The sequence below is a fragment of the Lampetra fluviatilis genome, chromosome 51, assembly GCF_964198595.1.
Source record: "Lampetra fluviatilis chromosome 51, kcLamFluv1.1, whole genome shotgun sequence".
NCBI classification, from domain to species: Eukaryota; Metazoa; Chordata; class Hyperoartia; order Petromyzontiformes; family Petromyzontidae; genus Lampetra; species Lampetra fluviatilis.
This window is the reverse complement of record NC_136325.1, coordinates 8,572,618-8,598,263: the sequence shown is the minus strand read 5'-3', so window position 1 is coordinate 8,598,263 and position 25,646 is coordinate 8,572,618. Positions and strand designations below refer to the sequence as shown.

The 25,646-nt window shown below is 51.9% G+C and overlaps 3 protein-coding genes across 6 annotated transcripts in view; 1 reads left to right on the top strand and 2 right to left on the bottom strand.

Moving 5' to 3' along the window:
* The window catches only part of ECT2 (epithelial cell transforming 2), a 69,393-nt gene extending 60,682 nt beyond the window's left edge, over nucleotides 1–8,711 (bottom strand). For all 4 annotated transcript variants that reach the window (XM_078878638.1, XM_078878640.1, XM_078878639.1 and 1 more), the window contains exons 1-5: nucleotides 8,072–8,711; nucleotides 4,842–4,925; nucleotides 1,475–1,554; nucleotides 686–868; nucleotides 87–176 (exon numbers count right to left, since the gene is read on the bottom strand). In XM_078878638.1, the coding sequence (XP_078734764.1) occupies nucleotides 87–176; nucleotides 686–868; nucleotides 1,475–1,554; nucleotides 4,842–4,925; nucleotides 8,072–8,117 (483 nt within the window). In that variant the 5' untranslated portion in view covers nucleotides 8,118–8,711. The remainder of the gene's footprint in view (nucleotides 1–86; nucleotides 177–685; nucleotides 869–1,474; nucleotides 1,555–4,841; nucleotides 4,926–8,071) is intronic.
* Nucleotides 8,712–8,866: 155 nt separating this feature from the next.
* Nucleotides 8,867–15,586, bottom strand: GPALPP1 (GPALPP motifs containing 1). Its single transcript, XM_078878637.1, has 7 exons — nucleotides 15,386–15,586; nucleotides 14,264–14,528; nucleotides 13,816–13,939; nucleotides 13,076–13,198; nucleotides 12,449–12,613; nucleotides 11,140–11,253; nucleotides 8,867–10,004 (listed from the first exon to the last, which is right to left on the bottom strand). The coding sequence occupies exons 1-7, from the start codon at nucleotides 15,432–15,434 to the stop codon at nucleotides 9,789–9,791; spliced, it is 1,056 nt and encodes a 351-aa protein (XP_078734763.1). The 5' UTR covers nucleotides 15,435–15,586; the 3' UTR covers nucleotides 8,867–9,788.
* A 192-nt stretch (nucleotides 15,587–15,778) lies between these two features.
* Nucleotides 15,779–23,690, top strand: PIN4 (peptidylprolyl cis/trans isomerase, NIMA-interacting 4). The gene is made up of 4 exons (XM_078878636.1): nucleotides 15,779–15,940; nucleotides 17,433–17,518; nucleotides 21,843–21,962; nucleotides 23,006–23,690. Exons 1-4 carry the CDS (start codon nucleotides 15,898–15,900, stop codon nucleotides 23,162–23,164), a joined length of 408 nt encoding a protein of 135 aa, XP_078734762.1. The 5' UTR covers nucleotides 15,779–15,897; the 3' UTR covers nucleotides 23,165–23,690.
* The last annotated feature ends 1,956 nt before the right edge of the window (nucleotides 23,691–25,646 follow it).

The following is a 25,646-nucleotide window of genomic DNA, read 5'->3' as shown; positions in this document are numbered from 1 at the left end:
TCACCCCACTAGCACACCCGCTCACCCTCCACGCTCACCCCACTAGCACTCGCTCACCACCCCCCCACACCCCCGCAGGTCCTCACCAGCTCGTCCTTGCTGCGGAAGCCGGTGAAGCAGAGCACCAGGCTGCTCATGGCCGTGCAGAACAGCGGGCGCAAGCAGTAGGGCAGCGGCTGCAACAAAGACAAAGGGCCCCCGTGTAGCCTTTAACAGACCGTTGGGGCGAGTGCTGTTAGCGAGCCCCTATGTGAAGGCCGGCACGTCACACGAGGGGGTGGGTGGCCAACACCACGCCCGGCGGCCTTTATGTCTCCTGAGCGGCGATGTTTACACATCGCACCAGGTACTCATTTGAGGCCGAGTCGACTTAGGGGAGGCACAGTACCAGTTCAGATACTCGTCACTGGCGTTGGCCATGAACGGGAATCTCACTCGGGTTTGCTGCGTTCGTAGCGCACCATGCGCTAACCACCCCACAACCGTCGTTCGCCACCAAGTGGCAGACGTCGTCACCACAGCCCTTGCGCCAGGCTAGGTGCACTTTCAGGCCACGTGACGTGTCGAAGGCTCGCCGGCAGGAGGTCACGGATCGGACCCGGGTGCCACGGGTTGACCGACTGAGACGACCGGCAGATGCGCCACCGGCTCACCCCCCCCCGCCCCCGGCGTGTCGACGCCGCACCTCTTTGCGCCGGGCCGCCCGCAGCAGCACGGCGGGCCCCAGGATGCGGCAGTCGGTGGGCAGCAGCCGCTCGTACTCGGGGCCCGAGAACTCCGCGACGATCACCACCGTCTCCTGCTCGGGGTTGGCGCTCGTCCCCGCGTCCTCGCCCGTCTCGCACGTCACCAGCGGCAGCCCCATCGCCTGGGGGTGGTGGTGGGGGTTCGGGATTACCGGCCGTCGGTCAGGCACAGCGTCCGTGAAGAAGCACTTCGTGGTGGCGCTGAGGGCAACGAGCGGGAGGTGCGTGGGGGATCTCCACGACTGGGAGACTGTGAAGTTGCAATCCATCCATTACGTCGCTTTGCATTGTGCAGGACGAGTCGCTGTGTGTGCCTGCGTGTCTCTGTGCGAGTCCATGGCATTCTATGCGAGTTCATGGGTCTCTATCTGAGTCTACGGTTCTCCGTGCGAACCGTGGGTGTCTTTGCGAGCTTATGTAAATCTGTGGGTCTCTATATGGTCTGTGGGTGTCTATGGATCTCAATGTGATCCCCAAGGACCCCGCGTGCATCTGATTAAGTCTATAAGCTCTCCGTAAGTCTGTAGATCTCCATGCGAGTCTACAGGTCTCCGTGTAACTCTATAGGTCTCAGTGCGAGTCTACAGGTCTCCGTGTAACTCTATAGGTCTCAGTGCGAGTCTACAGGTCTCTGTGTAACTCTCTCTAGAGGTCTCCGTGCGAGTCTATAGGTCTCCATGTAACTCTACAGGTCGATTCTATAGCCAGGGCAACCGGGGTGCCATCACCTCCAGCGCGATGACCAGCTCTTGGTCGTGCGCCGCCTCTCCCACCAACACCACACGCGGCTCCACGCTATCCACACCACCTGAGGTCAAGCGCACAGCAGGTCAATGAGCCGGCACGCCGATAACCTCACCACACCGCCTGTAGCGCACACCCCTTCAACGATGCAGCACACCGATAACCTCACCACACCGCCTGTAGCACACACCTCGTCAACGACGCAGCACACCGATAACCTCACTACACCTTACACACCGACTGTAGCGCACACCCCATCAACGATACAGCACGCCAACAATATCACAACCTCCCAACACTGTCTGTGGTGCATATATTACGCGGCAATGACGAAAGCCGTGACCGGAAATCAAACTCATGTCATCGGGTCTATAGCGCGGTGCACCAACCACTGCCGCCACCCTTTGTTCCGAGACCCGAGCCCATTAAATTGTAGCCAACGTAAGATTAATTTTTAAACAAGAGATATCTGAAAAAACACACTTGCATTCAATTCTCGCAATCGTGCCAATGATTTAGCATGCGCTCTCAAAAACTTCATTTAATAATGTCAATTATTTACTCAGGAAAGCCTCAGCGAGTCTCAAACCTCTTTCAGGAGGGTCCTGCCCTGCTACACCGGGACACGTTTGTGCCAACGCCACCAACGCGTTTGGCATCTTCTCGGAAGGAAGTGGGGAAAACAACCGGGAGAAGAAAGAAAAAACCCACACTACGCACAACGACCGAGCAGGCAACGCTCACCACCGCCACCTCCTGTCTTCGCCTCCACAGCCCCACGCCTACAGCACCTGGCAAGCCCAAGCGGTGGCCGCCCATCCGAGCACCGGCCAGTCTCAACGTGCCGGAGGACGGCGCTGAAGAGAGACGCTTCCCCTTCGGAACGCGGTGGTGGCGGCTGCGGCGGTGGTGGTGGCGGCTACCAAACCCGGCATTATTTTTGGCTAAGAGATTGCGTATTGATTTCATGTCATCTGACATTTTCTGCTAATCATGAGTTGTTATTTATTGATAAATCGTGACACTGTGCACAGACGCCCTGAAAACATTTGCGATCAAATCACCCTTAAATGCGACCCCCCCCCCAACACCCCCTGCATCTTGTTGATATCAAAAGCTCAGCAGGGTTGAGGCTGGTTTGTGTTTGGATGGGTGGCCACCAGGGCTTGCCAGGTGTTGCAGGGTACAGGGCTGCTAGGTATGGCTAGGGGATGGCAGTGCTGGATTTTCACCGGGTTGTCCGTGTTCCTCCCACATGAATGCGCTTCTGCGGCCGTCTGGAACGCTCTTCCTTCCAATATTATGAAGCCACTGGGGCTATTTTGCACTTTTACATCTAGATTTACAAACTCATTTCTTCAGAACTACTTTTTTTGCGTTCAGTTTGTTGGCCTCCCCCCGCACCTCCGATTAGCACGGTTGGGTACGTACGCCGCGCAAGAAGCTCAACGTACATGAAGTCAAACGCTCATTCAATGGCACTGGCCAAACATCCCAATGTTGCAGGACACGCCTGAAAAAAAGTCTTGGGACTCATTGAGTCTTTCCTGGATACATATTCGAACCGCGAACTTCTGCAACTAGCAGGCTCAACGCGTGATATGAACCGAATTTTCGCGCAATACGTGCTCAGTAATCGCCAGATCCCGGAAGGTAAAACTCTGCCCTCGAATCTGGGAATTAAGCATGGGTCGGCAACTGCTCTGTAAGAGAGTTCTCCCAGTCTCAGGGAGTGACAGCTGTATCTCATCTCATTTGTGTATTTATAGCGTGCCTTCAACTCAAAGCACTTGACACAGCTTGCAAAAACGGTGACAGAAAATAATTATTTAGATGGCAGGGACGTAAACAAGGATATGCAGAGTCGATTTAAAAATACTCCCCCCCCCCCCCAAAAAAAAAAAAGAGTACACAAAAAATCCCACTCTCTGTTGATGTAAAAGTGGCTCAGATAATGTTGGGCAAAGTACAAGGGCAATAACACCGATTAACTGGAAAATGCAACACAACAACAGACAAAGATCCCCCTGAGTGTACACGAGGGAGGGGTGGTGGTGTGTTCAGTGGCAACGCCCGGCCGCCTTTGTCTCCCCAGCTGGTGATGTTTATTATACCCGGGTACTCAATGAAGGCTGAAATGACCTACGGGACCCGCAGGTTCAATCACCACTTGCCGCTACGGTCAGCCGTGGTCGTTGAATACACACACAGAGGGTACACGTGTGTAGGTGCATGTGTACACACAGACACACGTGCCCACACAGGTACACGTGTACAGTACACAGATGCAAAAAGAGGCACACAAATGAGACACTGGGTCTGTATAAAAACGGCGAGAGACAGACACAGGTACATACAGGTACACGTGTACTCACACAAGCACAAGGTACAGATACAAGACAAAGATGCCCCGTATAGCCTTGCCAGACTGTTGGCGCAAGTGCTGTTCGCGAGTAGCACTGATGAAGGCTGGCACGGCACACGCATCGTACCAGCTACTTATACGAGACCATCGATCAGCCTCCCATTGTATATGTACCAAATGGAGATTCCTCCGGTACAGCTACTGAAGGCTTCACGAACTACGTGGTGAAAATTGATGTTAAATAATGCGGGAGCCAGAGGACATCCCTGTCGCACCCCAAGGTGTACAGGGAAAGGCTCCGACTCCCGGCCACGTAGTTTTACCCGGGCCCGCTCACCATCATGAAGGTCCTTAATGATCGTGAGCAGAGGGTCAGGGACTCCGAAATCACGAAGAACAACCCAGAGCCCAGGCCTACTGATGGTATCATAGTCCTTGACCAGGTCAATAAATCAGAGATGTAGGTAGATCCTGTTGGAATTCCCTCCACCTCTACTGTAACAGACGGGACATGAAATATGGCGCACACACACACACTCGTGTCCACACACAAACAACATCAGAGGCCAATCCCGCCACGTGAAGCGTCAAATTCTCGCTAGCATGTCACGGCAGACACCTCGGTGCCATGGGGCCACTGGCAAATCTATGGAAAACGTGGACACGTAAAGATCCCCCGTATAGCTTGAGCAGACTGTAGGGGCAAGTGCTGTTCGCGAGCACCTATGAAGGCCGGCACGGCACACGAAGGGGTGGGTGGCCAGCACCACGCATACACACACAGGTGTACACACGTGTACACACGTGTACGTTCACACAGGTGTACACACACCGGCGTACACACGTACACACACAGGTGTACACACAACCGCCATTCGCCACTAAGTGGCGGTGACGTCACCACGACGCTTGTGCCAGGCCATGTACACACACAAAGGTGTACACACACCCACACACGTGTCCACACATGCACACACGTGTCTCACCTGGGGTGTCGCTTAGCACCGTCTCCTCGGCGCCCTGAGTCATCGTGCTCTCGCAGAGCGCGCTCACGTCTCGGTCCATTGAGACTACCGGTGGCAGGGGAGACACGGGGAACACGACGAAGACACGGGGAGACACGGGGTCTCGATGGAGACACGGGGGACACGTGGGAGACACGGGGTCTCGAGGGGGAGATCCACGGAGAGGCTAAGACTCAGGTGAGACACGTGGAGACATGGGGAGGGCTCAGCGAGGCAGAGAAATACTCAGAGACATCGGTGGACACCTGATACTCTAGAGAGAGATTCAGAAAGACACAGAAATACTCTATGAGGACACTGAGAGGCACGGGGAGACAGGCAAGCCGAGACACAGGTGATACAAGACCTATATAAAGACACAGACACTTAGATACACAGAGGGAGACGTACACGGGGCGAGACACAAAGTCAGACACGTGCGTCTTCGTGTATGGAGACAACACTAAGACACACGCACTAAGACAACCGGACTAATGAAGACACCACGAGACTGACACGCAGGGCTACCTAGCGAGACGGAGTAGAGACACACTAAGACGACTCACCGAGGCACTAAGGTGACCCAGAGACAGAGGGTGACACAGAGAGACACAAAGGAGAGAGACACGGGAGACAGAGAGACACGGGCAGAGGCTCCGATTCCTCGCGTCCCCAACGTCGCAAATTCAAACACAACGAACGCGGCCCTCGACTCCGTCCCATTGGACAACGGCGGGTCACGTGGCTTCGCCGACACGGGGCAGAGCCAATCGGCGCGGGGTGACATTACGTCATCGCTATGTGAGGGTGGGGGGGGAGGAAATTGGGGTGGGGGAGAGGGGAGGGGCGTGCCAGAGGGGAGGGGCCTCGGTATGGAGGATAGGGGGGAGGGGCTTGGCAGGGAGGGTGGGTGGGAGGGGGTGGCGCAGGGTTGGAGGGGGCGGGGCAAGGTGGGAGGGGGTGTTCCAAAGGGGAGGGGCCCAGGGGGAGACCGGTGGGGGGGAATGGGGGCCAGGGGGAGGGGAGGGGCCGGGGGAGGCCAGTGGGGGGGATAGGGGGCAGGGGGAGGGGGGGATTGGGGGCGGGGGGAGAAGAGGACAGGGGAGGGGTGGAGCCTCGTGCCAGATCAGAGGGTTTCTCTCCAGTGTTTTAAATTAATGTTCTACGGGTAATGAATAAATTCCAATTAAAAAAGAATTTATTTACAGTTAAGAGGTTTATTTGAGCTTACATCACGGGGATAGGGGGGCGATTAAAGTTATTTTTTTCCCTAAAAGGTATTAGAAGTCGTTTTTTTCCACATCTGTTGAAGTGTCGACCAGTCTAATGGCGAGTCACAAAGCGAGTTCCTTCTCAAAGGAGCACGTGGAGACATTGGGGGGGGGGCGGCAGTGGTGGACATTCCACGTTACTATGGCGGGTGCGAGTCTCTATAGGATGACCACTGAAACGGCATTGGGTCAATTATTTTCAACCATCAGCCATGGTCAATCCACTGCACTTGGACCAACGTTGACCCAACGTTGGTGGGGCACGTGGTCCAACGTTGGCGTGTGGTTTTAACCGTTGGACCAATGTTGGTTCCACGTTTACTGTGCTTTGATTACTTTGATTCTAAATCACCCATATCATTTAAATGCCACTGCTTCAACACGTGTGTGTATATACTGCGTCTGCCACCACCTCCACCAATCAATCCTATTAATACCGTGCTTCCCACGCAGTACATCCAGTGCTAATGTTCAGCCAGAACAGCCCGGCAGAGCTGTTCCTGGAATTATCTTGACACCGTCGCCCTCCATCCTACGAAGCGAGGGTTCTTAGCGGTGCCTGCTACGCTGCTGCACGTAGCTGCCTGTAGCCCGGCACTGTGCAGGCAGCGGCGAGGGTTGATGGATCACACGCAGATGGCCGTCAAACTCCCTTCCCGTGGGTGGGTGTCGAGGGGGAGCCGTAACCGCGGCTGGCCGGAATGGGGTTCAGCAAAGCGAGACTCCCGCCTGTTCCATCTGTGTGGGATCGAGCGTTTCCCCCTCCCACGCGTGCTCCTGATGTCCGCCCACATGTAAACACTCATTGATAGGCCGACAACATCTCCATGTATAGAGGAACGCAGAGCTCAGAGAATTGTTGGTGCCGGCTCACCGCGTGGTTCCTGTTCCTCCAAGGGAGAATACCGTGCGAGTGAGTAGTGTTATGAACCTCATCATAGAATACATTCATATGGGATTATGGTTTGGCACACCTTGTACCCGTGTAGTAGTAGTAGTGGTAGTGCCTTACGCCTATAACCCTTACTTGACGCCAGCCAGCCAAGCCCACAAGCGTTCCAGAAAATTTCTAGTGAGAAATTGACCCGCCGGGAATATTCCACCGAGGTTCCAAAAAATAATGGGGAGTTTGAGAAGTTAACGAAATGACCGCCGGGAGAGAGAAGTGATCTTAGACCAAACACAAACAACAGTGCGGCGTAGACAACACAAGTGGACGAACGGGGAATGAACCAAACTTAAAAATCTTGATTTGAAGCTTTCGTGACTGCAGGAATCCGTCATCAGTCCTAATGACGACCGCTTGTGTTGCGATCGAAACGTCGTGATTTTTTAAATTTTATTTCTAACTACGTGACTTTACCGAAAGAACCAAAGAGTACAAACTGAAAAAGCTAAATTATATTCTTTTGTATTTTAGTGCACTTCGAGTTAATTAATACGCTTTCTCAAAATAATAATAAGCGCGGTATTTAATTTGGCCTGAGGTTTATTTAATGTGTGGGTACATGTTGTGCATGATGGATTTAATACAGTATTTGCTTTAATACCCGATTCTTATTATAATTCCGACTGGCTTTTCACCTTCAGATGTTGTGTTCATGATCCCTAGTTTATGTTTCCCACGTGACTATTTAATTTTGATTGCCTCTGTTGGGTGGTGGAGGGTTATAGTTAAAAAAAGAGGTTGGCATTATACCAAGACAGTGATCTAACCAAAGATAAACTACCCTAATTATTAATTACGATGTGCGGCTTCGCCTGTGCGATTTTAAAATCAAAACACTACGATTTAACCCAGGGCCCCCTTGCGAATAGGAGCGTGTTTCATGTTGTCTTTCTTTGTACTCCCAATTACTCTAATTGTAATAAAACTCGCCAGCTGCTCGTGTCTCCTGCGATTGAAAAAGCCCGTTGATGGAGCTCGCTCGCAAGCCTGACCTGGAGCCACCACATTTTGGTGGTCCAGCGCAGACGCTTTGCACATCGCAGCAAGAAGCAGCAGCCTGGGTTCGATCCCCAACGAAGGGCGCCACTTCTGGGTGGAGTTTGTATGTTCTCCCCAAATTGTGCATCGGTTTCCTCCGTGTTCTCTGGTTTCCTTCCGTAGAGAAAGAAAAAAAAATGAAAAATACACCGCACAATGTAAACTGGTATTGGGCGCAAAAACATCCCAATGCTGACAACGCACCTGAAAATTACTCAATCGGGAATACGCATCAGCGACATCGCCCCCCTAATGCGAAAACTAGGCAGGACCCTCCTGAAAAATACTCTTGAGGTTCAGCGAGTCTTTTCCGGCGAAACAAGAGCATTGGTAATACAGTAAAACCTTGGATTGCGAGTAACTTGGTCTGCGAGTGTTTTGCAAGACGAGCAATTTTTTAAAATAAATATTAATTTGATAAACGAGCGAGGTCTTGCAATATGAGTAGTACGTGTATACGCTTTGTCTGCCGAGCGTCATGTGATCACAACTGATATACGAACGCTTTGATATACGAGTGCTTTGGATTACAAACACGTTTACGGAACGAATTATGTGCGCAATCCAAGGTTTTACTGTAATAATATATGTCCATCACCCCCCATGGGGCCTGAAGGCTATCTTAAGAGTTCTCACCTGGTGAAACAACATTAATGTCCAATGACGAGGCTTCCACATTCCACAAAACTGGGAGTAGGCTCCCACCATGTGTGTGTGATCCTCTGAATCAGTTCATTGTGTCCAGAACATAAAAAGCAATGGTTTATTGCCAAAGTATATACGTGACATGCCTTGGTCGAGAGTAAAAGCAGATATAAAGTGATTCTTAAAACATTGTAACAAAAAATGCTGTCTCACTTCTCAACCCGCAACTGTAAATGAGACATCGCCCCGACACACAGATCCCTCCACTGGCCCCGAATCCAATCCCACGCCAACTACAATATCACACTCACCGTCTTCGAGATCCTGCATGGACTGACCCCTGCCTGCCTCTCCCCTCTCATCTCACTCTACTACCCTCCACGCACTCTCCTACCTCTCATCTCACTCGACTCCCCTCCACGCACTCTCCTGCCTCTCTCATCTCACTCTACTCCCCTCCACGCACTCTCCTACCTGTCATCTCACTCTACTCCCCTCCATGCACGCTCCTACCTCTCATCTCACTCGACTCCCATCCACGCACTCTCCTGCCTCTCTCATCTCACTCTATTCCCCTTCACGCACTCTCCTACCTCTCCACTCTTATCCCTATGCAATCCCATTTATGTAATAAATCCAAACTGTACATTTATATCATGTGAGTTGTGGGAGGTTATTTGACCATACTTCACCATGCCGGTCTGTGTGTTGGTGAAGGTGTACGTCATGAATATGGGAGCATAGAAGTACAGTACAGCAATGGATTTCACCGCACTGCCCCTCTGCTGTCCACCACGTAGCCCCCCCACCCCTCCACTGCCAATCAACCGCGGCTACGCCACTGACTGCAATGCCCGTGACAATCCCTTCGTGCAGGGCGGTCCAAGGCCCCATCCGCCGCGTTCCCAACCGGGCCTCTTCGCTCCGGGGCCCTGCGGAGATGGTGCGAACCTACGGGCGGTTTCCCCCGCGGGCGGCAACGCGACAAACGCAACGGCCGCGGTGAGGGGCTCCCCCTAGGCGCCGTCACAGGAACATGCGGCTGTTGCCGTGGGAGAACCGCGAGCCCAGCAGCCGGGACTTGTCGATGATGTCCTGCCGCTTCCTGCCGTCCACGCGGCCCCCTTGCAGGTCGACGTCGCGATCGAACGGCCGGCGCGGCGGCGGGGGGCCCGTGGCCGCCCCGCCCGACTTGCGCTTGCGCTTGTGCTGGTCCATCAGCGACACGCCGCGGTTGGCCTCCTGCGAGTGAGAGCATGTACCGCGCGCAGAAAAGTTAAATGAGGGACTTCTCGCGAGCGGGTTCGGGGAGGACAGACGTCCGATTGGAACAGTCGAGAAGAGGCCGTTCTCAGTGGCCCATATCTTGTTAAGGAAGGTCTGGAAGGATACTGGTGATGATGCTGCGTATGATGACTACAGGTGACGAGGCTGTGTTTTTCCAATGCCGCGTGTGACGATGATGCTTGTGATGATGCCGCAAGTGACCACGCTGGGCCTGACGACACTGCCCGCGTGTGAGATAATGCGAAGGGAGGTGGAGAAAGCTCAACATCAGATAGAATGGAGGCCGTCTGAGCCGAAGACCTGCCACTGGGTACAGGCTTAAAGAGTCGGGGACAAGTGCCGTTCGCAAACACCTATTAAGGTCAGGATGGTGCACAAGGGGGTGATATGGCCCCAGCAACACGCCCATCCGCTGTGATCTCCCCAGTGCTGCTGTTTACACACCGCACAAGGTACATCATCACAGGCGGAGTCGACCTAGGGGAGGCCTAGGACAGGTGCAGATATCACTCCCCATGAATGGGTAACCATGGCCAGAACTCAAACTCGTGTTGCCAAATTCTTAGCGCAGTGCGCTAATCACTGCACCACAACTCCCTCGATGCAGTGATTAGGCGGAGACGGTGGTTGTGGATTGTGGGGGGGGGAGCGGTGAAGCAGAAAGTGCGACAACAACAACGAAAATAACATCTATTTATATACATTCTAAATTCAACTGCAACTCAAGATACCTTACACAAGTGGGGGGGGGGGGAGGAGTTGCAGGGTGAGACTGAGTGTGATATAGGGAGAGTCGGGTGTTAGGCAGAGAGACAGGACCCACGAGCAGAGACAGGGAGGGACAGATGAGGAGAGTGGGCTGTTTAGAACGTGTGAAGTGAGATCCAGGGAGTCTCAAGGAGAGAAGGCGAGTGGCAGGGAGAGACAGGGAGAGCGGGGTATTGGACAGAGACAGGGAGAGTGGAGGGAGAGACAGAGGGAGCAGGACATCAGAAGGAGCGCGGGGCGCTAGCAGGAGCGTGTTGTGTTAGACAGAGAATGCAGTGAGAGAGGGAGAGAGAGAGCGGGGAGAGTGTGCGGCGTCGCTCACGTTATAGGCCGCCACCGCATCGGCCAGCTGAAGGTCTTGCTCGGAGGGCTCACTCTCCACCTTGTGCTTCCTCTTCTTCTTGCCGCTCCCACCGGCTTTGTCGGCGTCCCCCTCCTGCAGTCGTACGAACACAGCCCCCCCCCCCATCGCAGACGGCCCCCCAGCCAGTGCACAAAGCCCCCCCCACCCATCCGACACACACACACACACACCGGTGGGTGCCAATCAATGCAGAGCAGTGAACGATTTTCATACTCCTCTTCTTGCTTCTTTCGGTAAAGTCACGTAGAAGGGAAATAATAAAATAATAAAAAATAGTTAAATAATTCTCGCGACGTTTCGGCCACAACACAAGCAGACCTGTTCTTCACCTGAGGACGGCTGCTTGCGTTGTGGCCGAAACATCGTGAGAATTATTTTATGTTTTATTTTTATTATTTTATGATTTCCCTGCTACGTGGTGACTTTACCGAAAGAACCAAGAAGATGAATCCCTGCAGTCACGAAAGCTTTAAATCGAGATTTTCATACTGTGAACGATATTATATCACGATATTCGTCAAGGGGGCGTGTTTTATACGAATCAACGATGACCGCGATCGGACGAAAAGCATCAAGCACTGGGCGAACAGGGAGATGGGACAATGGTCACATTCGTGCCTCACGGACATAAGACCCTGGGTTCGACCCTGACTCGGCAGTCTTCTCTGTGTGGAGTTTATAAGTTCTGCATTGGTTTCCTCTGGGTTTTCCGGTTGCTTTTTAAAGGTAAAGAAAGCACCGTACAATGCAGCTTGTATTGGCCAACATTTCCCAAATGCTGAAAAATGTCCTTGCAAATTACTCAATTGGGATGGCTCATGGCAACGTTACCCCCCCCCCCCTACTGCGAACACTTGGCAGGACCGCCCTCCTAAAAAGGGGACTTGAGAATCACTCGGTGAGGATTTTCTGGGTAAACAAACATGTTGACAATAATAAAGTCTGCCACAAACATTGGCCATGAAGGGGTAACCCTTGCAAATGAGACTAGCCTGGTGTCTCGTGCTCTCACCGGGTGAAACAACGTAAACTTGAAAACGGTTTCCACACTCCACAAAACCGAAAGCCTGGGTCCCACCTTGATAATGATGCTTTCATTTTATAATCGCGTCGTTCATGCCAACAGCATCCCTCAACGTCGTACGTTAATTTCTATAAGGATCAATTCCCGTCCCCGAGTGCACGAGCCCCTGAGACCAGTTCGTTGGCTCTCCCGGGCTAACGAGCGTCGCGATAACAGCGTGCCGCACGCGAAGCGTTCGCTCACCCTGGCCCGGCGCTCGCGGTCCGCCGGCGTGTCGGTCCACACGGAGCGGTCGCCGGCGTCGGGCGCCGCCTTGCGACGGAACGAGCGCGGCCCCAGCCCAAACGTCTTCGCGTCGTCAGGCAGCTCCATCATCCAGGACTCGCGCACCACGGGGCCTTCGTCCGTCTGCACACACGCGTGCACGCACACACACACAAGACAAAGATCCCCTCCGTGTAGCCTCTCACAGACTGTTGGGGCAAGTGCTGTTCGCGAGCACCCGTGAAGGATGGCATGACGCACGAGGGGATGGGTGGCCATCGCCACGCCCGGCCGTCTTTGTCTCCCCAGTGCTGATGTTTTATGCAACACACGATCATCACCATCATCATCATCATTAGTTTTAGTTGAGTTGGGTTTCTTTCGTTCATCCCTGGGGTAGTGACAGGGCCTAACGGCAGCACGTTCACCGCATGTTGCAAAGACTCAATCCGGCAGGCTGCTCTGGTATGTATTATACCGGCAGCGCAACTTCATACCAAAATGTTGTTTCTTTTGGATCTTCTTAACGAGAGTTACCGTGACCCCCATGCTCCAGACAGACGGACGGACGGACAGAGCTGACGGATTAACGTTTAAAACCTTCACCTTGCCCAGGAGCTTGTCCTTCATGCGCTGCGAACGCAGCTCAATCTCCTCGGCCACTCGCGACTGAATGGGGCCTTCAGCCGGCATGGGTCCTATGATCTCCCCATCTGAGTCACTGTCGTCCTGGAGACAGGGTAGGGGGCAGACACATTGCATGGTGCCATCACACACCACGCACACACGTACAACAACAACAACCGCCATTCACTTTCACTTTGTTGCAGTGACGTCACGACAGCGCTTGTGCCAGGCTAGGTGCACTTTGAGACCAGTTGAAGTGTCACAGGCTCGCTGACTGCAGGTCACGGGACAGATCCAGGTGCCATGGGTTGATTGATTTGACTGTCAGATGCACCAGCTGTGCTCCCTACTGTGCCAACTCGTACATCAGTTCAACACGCAGGCTGTCGCGACCAATATCATCCATAATGTAGTTTTTTTGGGTTAGATCGCGTACATTTTAAGATCGTAAATTTTCCACGATATAACCCAAAAATCCTATATTATAGATATTTGACAAACCTTAATTTTACGCGATCTAACCCAAGAAACCTACATGATGGATCGTACAACATCAATAAGGATTTTTTCAGGAGGGTCCTGCCAAATTTTCGCAGCAGGCGACATTGGTGTTCAACCATTTGACTAATTTGAAGCAACATTGTTGGAGAATTGAAATTTTTGGGCAACAGCGGTGACCGCGAGTGGTGTCGTGGTGGCACGTGCACGTGTGCTCGCACCTGCTCGGTGACACCTGGGGGTATGGTGGGTCCAATGATGGATGCCCGCGGCGCAAACCCAGGTGGCAACGCTGGCCCAAAGTAGCCGTCATCATCGTCATCAGTGTTCTTGCGCACTGGGCTCCTGCACAAACAAGCACAAACATACATAGCGGCTGCATTGAATATCGCCGACAACTGCACACTACCTCCAAATTAATTCCTGCATCAGTGACGAGATGATCGTGATCACCGTCTTAAAAATACTCTCCCATGCCTACCTCTCCCCTTTCAGCTCACTCGACCCCCCTCCACGCATTCACTTACCGCTCTCCACTGATCTAATTATGCTCCCCTGCTGGTACTGTGATGATGGTGTGACAGTGTTAGTGAGTGTTGTGATGCTGGAATCATAGCATTGTGATGGTTGTGTGACGGTATTGGTGGTAGTGGTGTGATGCTCACACACCGCCCTGATCCACTGGCTGTGCAGCTTTGCCCAGAAAACCCGGGGGCCAAGGCTGGCCCAATGCCCCCCTCCTCCTCCTCATCGTCGTCGTCGTCATCCTCATCCTCCTTCTGCCGTCGAAACCCAGGGGGCAAGACTGGTCCGATTTCTTCCTCCTCCTCCTCCTCATCCTCCACCTTCTGCTGCGGCCGGAATGCAGGAGGCAAGGCTGGCCCAAAGGACGATGCCCTGGAAGTGTCATCGTCTCCACGTTCTACCCGGAATCCTGCAAAAGAAAGTGAAAACACTCTGCGATTATTTTGTTATATTATTGCATTCGTTTCCGCCAGAAAGCCTGCCTGAGTCTCAAGGGCCTTTTTTCGGGAGGGTCCTTGCCAAGAAAACCTATTCTCATACCAAAATATGATAATAGGTTTTCCCCTTTTTTCTGGCAACAAAACAGGGCTATATTTATTCCTGCCTCAGCAGTCCACCTGCTATATTTTTTCACCTGAAGACGATTGCTTGTGTTGCGATCGAAACTTCGTGATTTTATTTGATTATTTTTAGATCTATGTGACTTTACTGAAAGACCCAAAGAGTAAGAAAAAATGTGTTAAGATGTTAAAACACCAAACTAAAACCTTTTACAAGGAATCATGTCTGCATTAACCACAATACTTGTGGTCAGAATGCAAACAAAAAACATACTCTTATAATATGTGCATTGTCTTTGAAACTGATTGGACCACACCAGAGACAGCTTTCTTTCGAGCCTAGTCTCAAACGGTGTTAGACCAGAGGACGCCAAAAGGCGTACACAGCACAAAAACAATGCATTATCAGAGTAATGAGAGCTCGGGGTTAGCAGCTACATCATGGGACCTCCTTTGCCAGTACCAAAATATGAGAATAGGTTTTCCCCCTTTTTTCTGGCAACAAAACAGCTGTGTTAAGATGGTAGCGAGACGCGGCCAGGTTATATTTGTAGGCGTTCAATCGAAAACACACAAATTATGTAACAACTTATTTTGTTTCATCAAACCCCTGTGTATCCATTAACACTCTACACTACTGAGGCTGCAGTGAAGGTTAAGAACCTACTGGTTTAGGGGATTATGTGGGAGATGGGGGACGACTCACTGGACGGGATCTTGGACCCCTTCTCGTCCCCTCCGCGTCTCCTCGACATGTCTGACGGTTCGAAACCGGGGTCTCGCGCAGGGGTCGCCGTTCCACACCACCAGGACCCCGTTCACAGCCACCAGGAATCTCTCGACCACGACGATGCTGCTGCTGCTACGAGGCGGCTGCTCTGCGTGAAGCCCGCGCGGCCATCTTGCTAAGGGACCCCCTCACACCACCACCACCCATCGCGCATGCGCAGTCGGGGCGAGTAGGTGGTGCCTCCTCACCATCACCACCACCGCCCCCTACCCAAGATGGCCGCGCCGGCTTCACTGTAACGAGACACTCGTCATTGAGATCACTGGGAGTGGTGGGGTCCCCCCCTCCTCCTCCGTCTTCTTCTTGCCTGGGTCTCGGCTACCTCGCAGGGTCTCCGCAAGCCCCCCCCTTTCTCCTAGCAAGGGCCCCCCTTTCTCCTCGCAAGGGCCCCCCTTTCTCCTCGCATATCCCCACCCCCCGCCGAAGAGATGGGCCCTAAAGCGAAGGGTGGAGGCAAGGGGGCGAGCAAAGGTGCGGATGGTGGTGGTGATGATGTTAACTGTGTGTGTGATGTGGTGATGTTAACTGTGTGTGTGATGTGGTGATGGTGGTGATGTTAACTGTGTGTATGATGGTGGTGATGTTAACTGTGTGTGTGATGTGATGGTGGTGATGTTAACTGTGTGTGAAGTGGTGATGGTGGTGATGTTAACTGTGTGTGTGAAGTGGTGATGTGGTGATGTTAACTGTGTGTGTGATGTGGTGATGGTGGTGATGTTAACTGTGTGTATGATGGTGGTGATGTTAACTGTGTGTGTGATGTGATGGTGGTGATGTTAACTGTGTGTGTGATGTGGTGATGGTGGTGATGTTAACTGTGTGTGAAGTGGTGATGGTGGTGATGTTAACTGTGTGTGTGAAGTGGTGATGTGGTAGATGTTAACTGTGTGTGTGAAGTGGTGATGGTGGTGATGTTAACTGTGTGTGTGATGTGAACTGTGTGTGTGATGTGGTGATGGTGGTGATGTTAACTGTGTGTGAAGTGGTGATGGTGGTGATGTTAACTGTGTGTGTGAAGTGGTGATGGTGGTGATGTTAACTGTGTGTGAAGTGGTGATGTGGTGATGGTGGTGATGTTAACTGTGTGTGTGAAGTGGTGATGTGGTGGTGGTGATGTTAACTGTGTGTGTGAAGTGGTGATGGTGGTGATGTTAACTGTGTGTGAAGTGGTGATGGTGGTGATGTTAACTGTGTGTGTGAGGTGATGATGTGGTGATGGTGGTGGTGATGTTAACTGTGTGTGTGAAGTGGTGATGTGATGATGTATGAAGAAGTGATGTGTGAAGTGGTGATGTATGAAGAAGTGATGGTGGTGAGGTATGAAGCTGTGATGCGTGAAGAAGTGATGACGGTGATGTATGAAGTGGTGGTGAAGTGAGGGTGGTGATGTGTGAAGTGGTGATGGTGATGCGTGAAGAAGTGATGGTGGTGTATGTAGTGGTCGTAAAATGGTCATAAAAATGGTGATGATTCTGCTACTGTTGGTAACGCAAATGATGATGATGGTGGTAAGTTTGCTGATGACATTGCTGATGATGGCAATTCTGCTGCCGATGATGACGCTGCCGTGTTTGTTGAACTTCTTTCGCACCCTACGTAACCCCAGCCCTGCTGTAGTGACTGACACCTCGTGTGTGTCTGTTGCACAGTGGGGGAGCGGTAGTGTAGCGGGTAGCGCTACGCCGCGCTACAAACCCGGCCACCCGAGTTCGATTCCTGCTCACGACCAACACCGGTGACGATGATCTGAACCGGTCTTGGGCCTCCACTAGGTCGACTCGGCCTCAAATCAGTACCCGGTGCGACGTGTAAACATCGTCACTGGGGAGACAAAGGCGGCCGAGCGTGGTGTTGGCCACCCACCCCCTCGTGTGCCGTACCGGCCTTCAGCGGTGCTCGCTAACAGCACTTGCCCCAACAGTCTGTTGAGGCTACACGGGGGATCTTTGTCTTCGTTGCACAGGGGGTGGCGCGGCGGCTGATGGAGACGGGGAGAGCGGTGGGGGCAAGAAGGCCTCCGTGCCCAAGGGGGGCGGCACCTCCGTCAAGGTAACACGCCACGGACTCCGTACCCGGCCGCACCAGGGTCGCAAACGGGTACCTGTACCCATACCCGGCCGTACCCGTACCCTACCCCCGTACCTGGCCGGGTACGGGTATCGGGTACCCGATTGCGACCTCTGGGATGAAGCCATGTTGCAGGCGCGGGTGGGTTGATTCTAGGAACTTGAATTGTGAGAAGAGACAAGACGTTGGGAAATGAGTGACAAACGGTGATTCACCAGTGACTCACGGCTTACCCGTACCCGGCCGCACCAGGGTCGCAAACGGGTACCCGTACCCGGCCAGGTACGGGTATCCGTACCCGGCCAGGTATGGGTATCGGGTAGGGTATCGGGTACCCGGTTGCAACCTCTGGCGTCTGTGGCTCCCCTGAGGTCGACTCAACGAGTGCGGTGTGTAGTCGTCGGTACCGGGGAGACAAAGGCGGCCGAGCGTGGCCGTCTGCCACACCGGCGCGCCGCCCTTTCGCAGCTGCTCGCTTAACGGCGCTTTGCACCAAAAAGTCTGTGAAGTCTTCTTGGTTCTTTTGGTAAAGTCACGTAGAAGGGAAATAATAAAAAATAATAAAATAATACAAATAAAACATAATAAAATGCAATTCTCACGACGTTTCGGCCACAACGCAAGCAGCTGTCCTCAGGTGAAGAACAGGTCTGTCGGAAAGACAGCGTCTGAATGACGGCTGCTTGCGTTGTGGCCGAAACGTCGTGAGAATTGTATTTAATTATGTTTTATTTGTATTATTTTATTATTTCCCTTCTTCGTGACTTTACTGAAAGAACCAAGAAGATGAATCCCTGCAGTCACGAAAGCTTTAAATCGAAATTTAAGTCTGTGAAGGGCTATACGGAGAGGATCTTGTTGGGGCAACAAGAGTATGCTCATCAGGAGGTCTGAGGACACTTGATCTGGTCATCGAGCCTGACGCCGACCGTCACAAATCCATGCCTCGGTCGGTCCAAGTAAATTTTTTTCAGAAGGCCATCTCATTCTCACCTCATTAAAAACTCTCATGCCACGTGCTATCAAAACGACTCGCTCCTCACGTTACTCCCAAGGCATACGTTCCTCCACTGTCAGGCACCGACTCTCAACCTCCACTTCTCTCCCCGTCCTCTGATCCTGCCATCTGTGCCCGCCAGCTGGAAGTAAATTTCGCAACGGTGCCAGACGAGCTCGCTCCGTTATAAATCTCGCATCAAGCGCGCGTCTTCCCACGATGACCGTCGGCTAACCGCAGAAGCCGTTCGCGCCAAGCGGAGCAGGAGACGTTGGGGACGAATCATTTATCGTAGTGGACTCGACACTGACCGTGAACATTCCAGAGTCGCCGGCAAAGCTACAAAATAAACGGATCTTTGCCTCACGGTCTGCCTATATCAAATCACGCATCGCAGCTGCTTCTGACAATCCGGAACACCTCTGGAAAAGTCTAAATGACCTCTACCCAGGCAGAAACTTGGTTCTTCCTCTTGAGTGACTCACTTGCCGCATTCACACTCGCCACTTCGTTCAGCACTTATTTTACAAACAGACTGGCACTGATTATTAGCTCCATCGCTGCTTCTTGGAATTCCTACTCGAATTCCCTCGGTTTCCCAGCTCCTATTTCTCACGCTCCCCCGCTTGTCGATATTCTCCCCTCTACACCATTGGAACCTCATTTGCCAGTAAAAATATGATAATTGGTTTTTTTACCCTTCTATCTGGCAACAAAACTGACACCTTTTTACAAGGAGTCATGTTTGCATAGACCACAATACCTGCAGTCATAATGCAAACAAAAAACATAACTCTGATAATGTACAGTGTCCTTCAAGTTGATTGGTCCACACCCGAGACAGCTTTCCTTAAAGCGTAGTCTCACTGACTGCAGGTATTGTGGTCTATGCAAACATGACTCCTTGTAAAAAGGTGTCAGTTTTGTTGCCAGATAGAAGGGTAAAAAAACCAATTATCAGTCTCCCCTCTATCATGGAATTATGTTCTAGCTTTCATTCGGTCACTTTACATTCGGCCTTTCACCTCTCGACATCCTTCCTGGGCCCCTCTTTAAACAAAGATGCTCCACGCAACTCGCTCCTGCGAATGCGCACCGTCGCCAACGCTTCATTTTCAGCCGGGCGTTTCCCACCGTCTTTCAACATAGGCCAAGTTTCACCGTCGCGTCTTAAGAAATCCAGACGAGACACTGAGAAATCTGCCAGTTACCGGCCGATTACTAACCTCTCCACCAGTTCTCTAAACTCCGAGCGTCTCGCTGAACGTAAGACTCGCATTACCTCTTCCCCAAATGTTGTGCCTATCAATCTGCCTACCGTCAGACTTACTCCACGGAGACTGTTATTTAATCTTCTTGGTTCTTTCGGTAAAGTCACGTAGAATGGAAATAATAAAATAATAAAAATAAAACATAATAAAATAATTCTCACGACGTTTCGGCCACAACGCAAGCAGAGAACAGATCTGTCGAGAAGACAGTCTGAATGAGACTCTGTCTGTCGAGAAGACAGAGTCTGAATGAGACTCTGTCTTCTCGACATACCTGTTCTCCACCTGAGGACGGCTGCTTGCGTTGTGGCCGAAACGTCGTGAGAATTATTTTATAATGTTTTATTTTTATTAATTTATTATTTCCATTCTACGTGACTTTACCGAAAGAACCAAGAAGATGAATCCCTGCTGTCACGAAAGCTTTAAATCGAGACTGTTATTTCAATCGTCTACTCCGGTGCAATCACGACTCTCTTCGGTCTGGATATTTCATCGGCTTTTGATAATGTTAATCACCTATCGCTTACCAGTCTTCTTGAGTCCCACTTAGAAATCAGAGGATTGGACCTAAAATGGATCTCATCCTATTTGGCCGGGAGGACCTCCTCTGTTAAAATGGGCAAATCCACATCCACTATCACTAAGCACTCGTTCAGGGTCCTCCAGGGCTCCGTGCTTGGACCACGATTGTTTGCTATGCACACATCCTCCATCGGCCGACTTATTAATAGCTTCGGAATTAAATACCACTGCTATGCTGAATACATTCTATTATACACATTAATAAACCCCGCTAATGCTCAAGGAATTGAAAATCTCTAACTGAGTACACGACAGCCTTGCAGCACTGGTTAAGGTCACATTATCTTTCTTAAAATGCAGCCAAAATCTGAAGCCATACTTATTGGAACCCGACAACGGCTCATGTCACCCTCTCTTCCCCACAACATCACGATTACCGGCACCACCATTCCCTTTGTAGACCGCATCACATGCCTTGGTGTCACTCTGGATTCTTAAACCTTGTCTCTGGACATTCACATCAGCGACATCATCAAAACTTGCCACTATCAACGCGAGGCTCTTCGTCAACTACGTCCACTCATTCCCATCGATATTGCCAACACCCTCGCCTGCAGTATAGTCGTGTCACGCCTCGACTACTCTAATGCCATTCTCTCCAAATCATCGTCAAGCAACATCCTCAAATTGTAACGGTTACAGAACAACCTTGGTTGTGATAATTGTTTTTTTACCCTTTTATCTGGCAACAAAACTGACACATTTTTTTACAAGGAGTCATGTTTGCATTGACCACAATTCCTGCGGTCATAATGCAAACAAAAAAACATAACTCTGATAATGTATGCACTGTCCTTGAAGTTGATTGGTCCACACCCGAGACAGCTTTCCTTAGAGCGTTATGTTTTTTTGTTTGCATTATGACCGCAGGTATTGTGGTCAATGCAAACATGACTCCTTGTAAAAAAAGGTGTCAGCTTTGTTGCCAGATAAAAGGGTAACCTTGGTTGTGTCGTCCTCAGTGTCCACCATCCACGTCTCGGCTCGGCCACCGCTCTCCATACTCTACATTGGCTCCCTTTCGCCAGCAGGACACATTATAAAATCGTTTGCGCCTTCAATATCGTTTCCCCCACCAGACCTCGCCTCACTTCTCTCGCCTTGCACTGAAGGCTCTCGCGGTAGAACCCTACGCAGCAGCAGCAGCAGCAGCGTCACTCTCAATCTGCTTCAGACACCAAGGTCTCGAACTGCTACAGCCTCACGTCGGCTCGCTGCTGTCGCCCCATCGATGTGGAACTCTATCCCATTGCACATCCGCAACATCACATGCACTCTGACTGTTAAGAGACATCTAAAGGCCATTCTGTATCTGTATGGTGAGGCTTTCGAGCAGCCCTGAGCTTGGCTGCGCGCCTCCGAGTTGCTGACTTGTCGTGAATGTCATCATCATGAGTATCTTTGACTTCGCCTGGATGTGTAATTGTCCGTGCGTTTGTTTCCCCCGTACAAGGTGCGCCACATCTTGTGCGAGAAGCACGGCAAGGTGATGGAGGCGATGGAGAAGCTCAAGAGCGGCGTCCGGTTTAACGAGGTGGCGACTAACTTCAGCGAGGACAAGGCTCGCCAGGGAGTGCGTGCCCCCCCCACCCAGCCTCACAGAGCCCCCCCCCACCCAGCCCCACAGGGGCCCCCCAGAATGAGCCCCCCCCAAAACCACCCCCTCGACCCAACAACGACGCGCATCCTGCCCGTCGCCAAACCACCCCGCGTACGCGCGCCCTCGTCTCGTCCAACCTCGGAGGCTCAGCAGGATCAGGCCTGGTTTGTTCCGGGTTGGGTTACTCGGCGGTGGCCAATACGTGGGTCGTGATCCACGGGTGGGTGATCACCACAATTGCTGTTGTCGATCTCAGGACCTATTGGAACAAACGTTTAGATAGGCGGACGACATTCACCGTTACGGCTGATGGCAAGTAATAACCCCCCGGCTAAGAATTCATACATAAAAAAAAATCTTAACTTCTGCCGATAGCTGGAATTCTTTACGTATGTAGCACATTACAGAGTGAAATCCATCCGGGTAATTGTTGGTCATAGCTTTCTGGTGGATCATAGCAGAGCCTATTGAGCGACACCAGGTTGGCGGCTTGGTGGATTGGCTACCGCTGGATTGCCTTGCACCTGGGCCACAGCGGGGCCGTGCCAGGTGGAGCGCTGCGAGGCTTGGCCAGGATGTGATCGTCACCTGCCTCTTTCGTACGTCACGGATGTGGTCTTTGTAATCAACGGAAACGAAAAAAAATTTGAGTCCGTTGAGAATCCGCGCGAGGCTTTCGCGATGGCGCTGTGCGTGTTAATCCGATGGTGCGAAATCGCTTGATGTATTAATGTAGAGGCTTTGTTTTTAGGATTTAGTTTATTGTATTTGCACGGACGTTTTTGTCAGGTTTCCAACGCAATGTTATTTTAAGTTTAACGCGAGGCGTTGTGAAGCGTTTAGAGTTGAAATCTCACTGTTTCGCAAATGAGAATAGCCTTCCTAGGCCCGGTGCGTTGCTCCAGTCCGTGTTACAGTTGCGGTGGGAACGCGGCGGCATTACGCGTTGCAAGCATCGCCTTCTCCCTCCTCTCTCATGCTCGGCTGCCCCCCCCACCCTGCCCCGTTCCTCCCAGGGCGACCTCGGCTGGATGGTACGAGGTTCCATGGTGGGTCCTTTTCAGGAAGCGGCCTTCGCGTTGCCCGTGAGCTCCCTGGCCAGCCCGGTGTACACCGACCCTCCCGTCAAAACCAAGTTCGGATACCACATCATCATGGTGGAAGGTCGCAAGTGAAGCCGGCGGAAATCGCCGGACGGACGGACGCTGAGAACCGCTCGCAAGGCTGCGGCGGCTGGAGGCCCGTGTCTTCACAACGAAAACACGAGCAGCGGCTCGCGTTTGTGACGCGCTCCGAACGGGACGAACGCCTCCGTCCGTTGATCTCACGGCAGCCGTGGAGGGAACATTTGCCTTGGGATACTTCGGCGTATCGTCTCCGTCGATCGCGATCGTCGCGGGTTCACAATGTTAACGGATAATTAGTTAGTTAATTTGGACTTTGCACAATTCTCATACCTATCAACCCCTTATCAGTGCCGACCTGATTACAGATCATTTCAGACCTTATTGGTCACCCCGTACCCTTGTATAAATCTTAACGTTAATCCTACAAAGTCTCATCACAAGGGAGAAACACAAACAAATAGACAATTTTCGATTTAAAGCTTTCGTGACTGCAGGGATTCATCTTCTTGGTTCTTTCGGTAAAGTCACGTAGAAGGGAAATAATAAAAATAATGAAAATAAAATAATAAAATACAATTCTCACGACGTTTCGGCTACAACGCAAGCAGTCGTTGTGGCCGAAACGTCGTGAGAATTGTATTTTATTATGTTTAATTTTTTATTATTTTATTATTTCCCTTCTACGTGACTTTACCGAAAGAACCAAGAAGATGAAATAGACATTTTATTTTGTCCGTATAGAAACGGCCGCATGGACATGAAAACTCAATTTCCCTATTCAAAAATACGGGTAATTCGTATGGCTTAACAGCTGTTCATTCTTATAACGCAAGGCTAGCTGGAAGGCACGAGTATAGCCTGCCAGTAGGGGGCCAATGTTGCTATGTGCTTCTACCTCGTTAGGGAAAGAGCCGGTCGCATCACGTGCGGTGTAATTCTCAAAATCTGCCAAATTTGCACCGTGACACTGGCACACAACACGGCCTCGGCTCTTCTGAATGACCTCACGGGATCTTTAACGTGCACTCTCAACGCGCACGGCGGCCACCGGGGCTTGAACCACGAACATCCACCGTACGCGGAAAACACGCTACCGTTCAACTACGTCGCCTGACTCCTGCTACTACTCGTGCTAACCACTGGGAACAACCCCCCCACCAATATTCCATATTAGTGGGGGGCTCGCCCTGCTCCCCTACTCACGGGGTGGGGGGGGGCGCAGGGTCTCAGCCGCCGACGCCGCCTGCGTTACGGTCGCAGGCTCCTGTTTTCTCGCGCTCGCCTCCGATGAGCGCCGCTGGTGGCTACGTACGGCGCGAAGGAAGTTCACCGCACGCACGCGTTCAATAAACGACCGGCGCGGGAGACTGGCGCACGAGTGCTGTCGTTTTGAGCGGGTGCGCGATGGTGTGTGGGCGTCTTGGCTTGGTGAGTGTAGCGCTAGAGGTGTGGTCTTGTGCAGGTGTAGTGTTGTGTAGGTGTAGTGTTGCACAGATGTGGCCTTAATTGCTCACGCAATATTTCACGGGGGACCAGCTGCTCCACCCGACAGCGTGTGTGTGTGGGGCTGAGTGGAGGGGGTAGAAATATTTCAGAGTTCAGCCGCGGACAGTTCTGCTTGAAATTTGGCCCCCAGTGTAGGTGTGTGGGTGTGTGCCGGCCTTCATAGGTGCTCGCGAACAGCACTTGCCCCAACAGTCTGTTACAGGCTATACGGGGGATCTGTGTCTTTGTACGTGGGGAGCAGTAGTGTAGCGGTTAGCGCGCTGCGCTACGAACCCGGCGAGCCGAGTTCGATTCCCGCTCACCGCCTCCACCAGTGACGATTATCTGAACTGGGCTTCCCCTAGGTCGACTCAGCCTCAAATGAGTACCTGGTGTGATGTGTAGACATCGCCACTGGGGAGACAAAAGTGATTGGGCGTGGTGCTGGCCACCCACCCCCTCGTGTGCCGTTCCGGCCTTCGTAGGTGCTCGCGAACAGCACTTGCCCCAATAGTCCGTTAAGGCTATATGGGGGAGCTTTGTCTTTGGGGCTGGGTGGAGGGGGGGCGAAATATTTCAAAGTTCAGCCCCGGTCAGCTCCGGTTGAAATGAGACTCCCTGTGTCGTTCTGTACCACGGTGCGCTCGGTTGCAGCCGGAAATGTCCAGAATTCTTATTTTGGGAATGATTTTGACACGCGTTCTATTTTATCAACATCCTCGCGTTAGCCTCTTGAACGGAACTGCGGTGATGTGTGTCTAGGGTACAACAACAACAACCATTCAATACTAGAGGGTAACTTGTAAATAGGCGTAATGTGTACGGTTTATACTCGAGTGGAAATGCCTTACGCCGATAATATAATCGATTACTCCCAAGCCAGCCAGTTTAGCAGCGTTGCGGAAACTATCGAGGGAGAAATCCAGACTTGGGTATCGGGTGGTGATTGGTGTAGCGTGGTGATGGGTGTGAAGTGTGGGATATTGATGGAGTGTCGTCGTGATGTTTGTAAATTGCATTGGGGTGTTGTTCATGGCGTGTTGAG

Excerpts from the sequence above, each read along its gene's own strand:
- GPALPP1 (XM_078878637.1), bottom strand. The coding sequence starts at position 15,434 with ATGTCGAGGAGACGCGGAGGGGACGAGAAGGGGTCCAAGATCCCGTCC. Across the intron at positions 13,199-13,815 it reads CCCCAGGTGTCACCGAGCAG|GACGACAGTGACTCAGATGG; the intron begins GTGCGAGCACAC and ends CCCTGTCTCCAG. Across the intron at positions 10,005-11,139 it reads ATGCGGTGGCGGCCTATAAC|GAGGCCAACCGCGGCGTGTC; the intron begins GTGAGCGACGCC and ends TCTCACTCGCAG.
- PIN4 (XM_078878636.1), top strand. The coding sequence starts at position 15,898 with ATGGGCCCTAAAGCGAAGGGTGGAGGCAAGGGGGCGAGCAAAG. Across the intron at positions 17,519-21,842 it reads GGGGCGGCACCTCCGTCAAG|GTGCGCCACATCTTGTGCGA; the intron begins GTAACACGCCAC and ends CCCCCGTACAAG. Across the intron at positions 21,963-23,005 it reads AGGACAAGGCTCGCCAGGGA|GGCGACCTCGGCTGGATGGT; the intron begins GTGCGTGCCCCC and ends CGTTCCTCCCAG.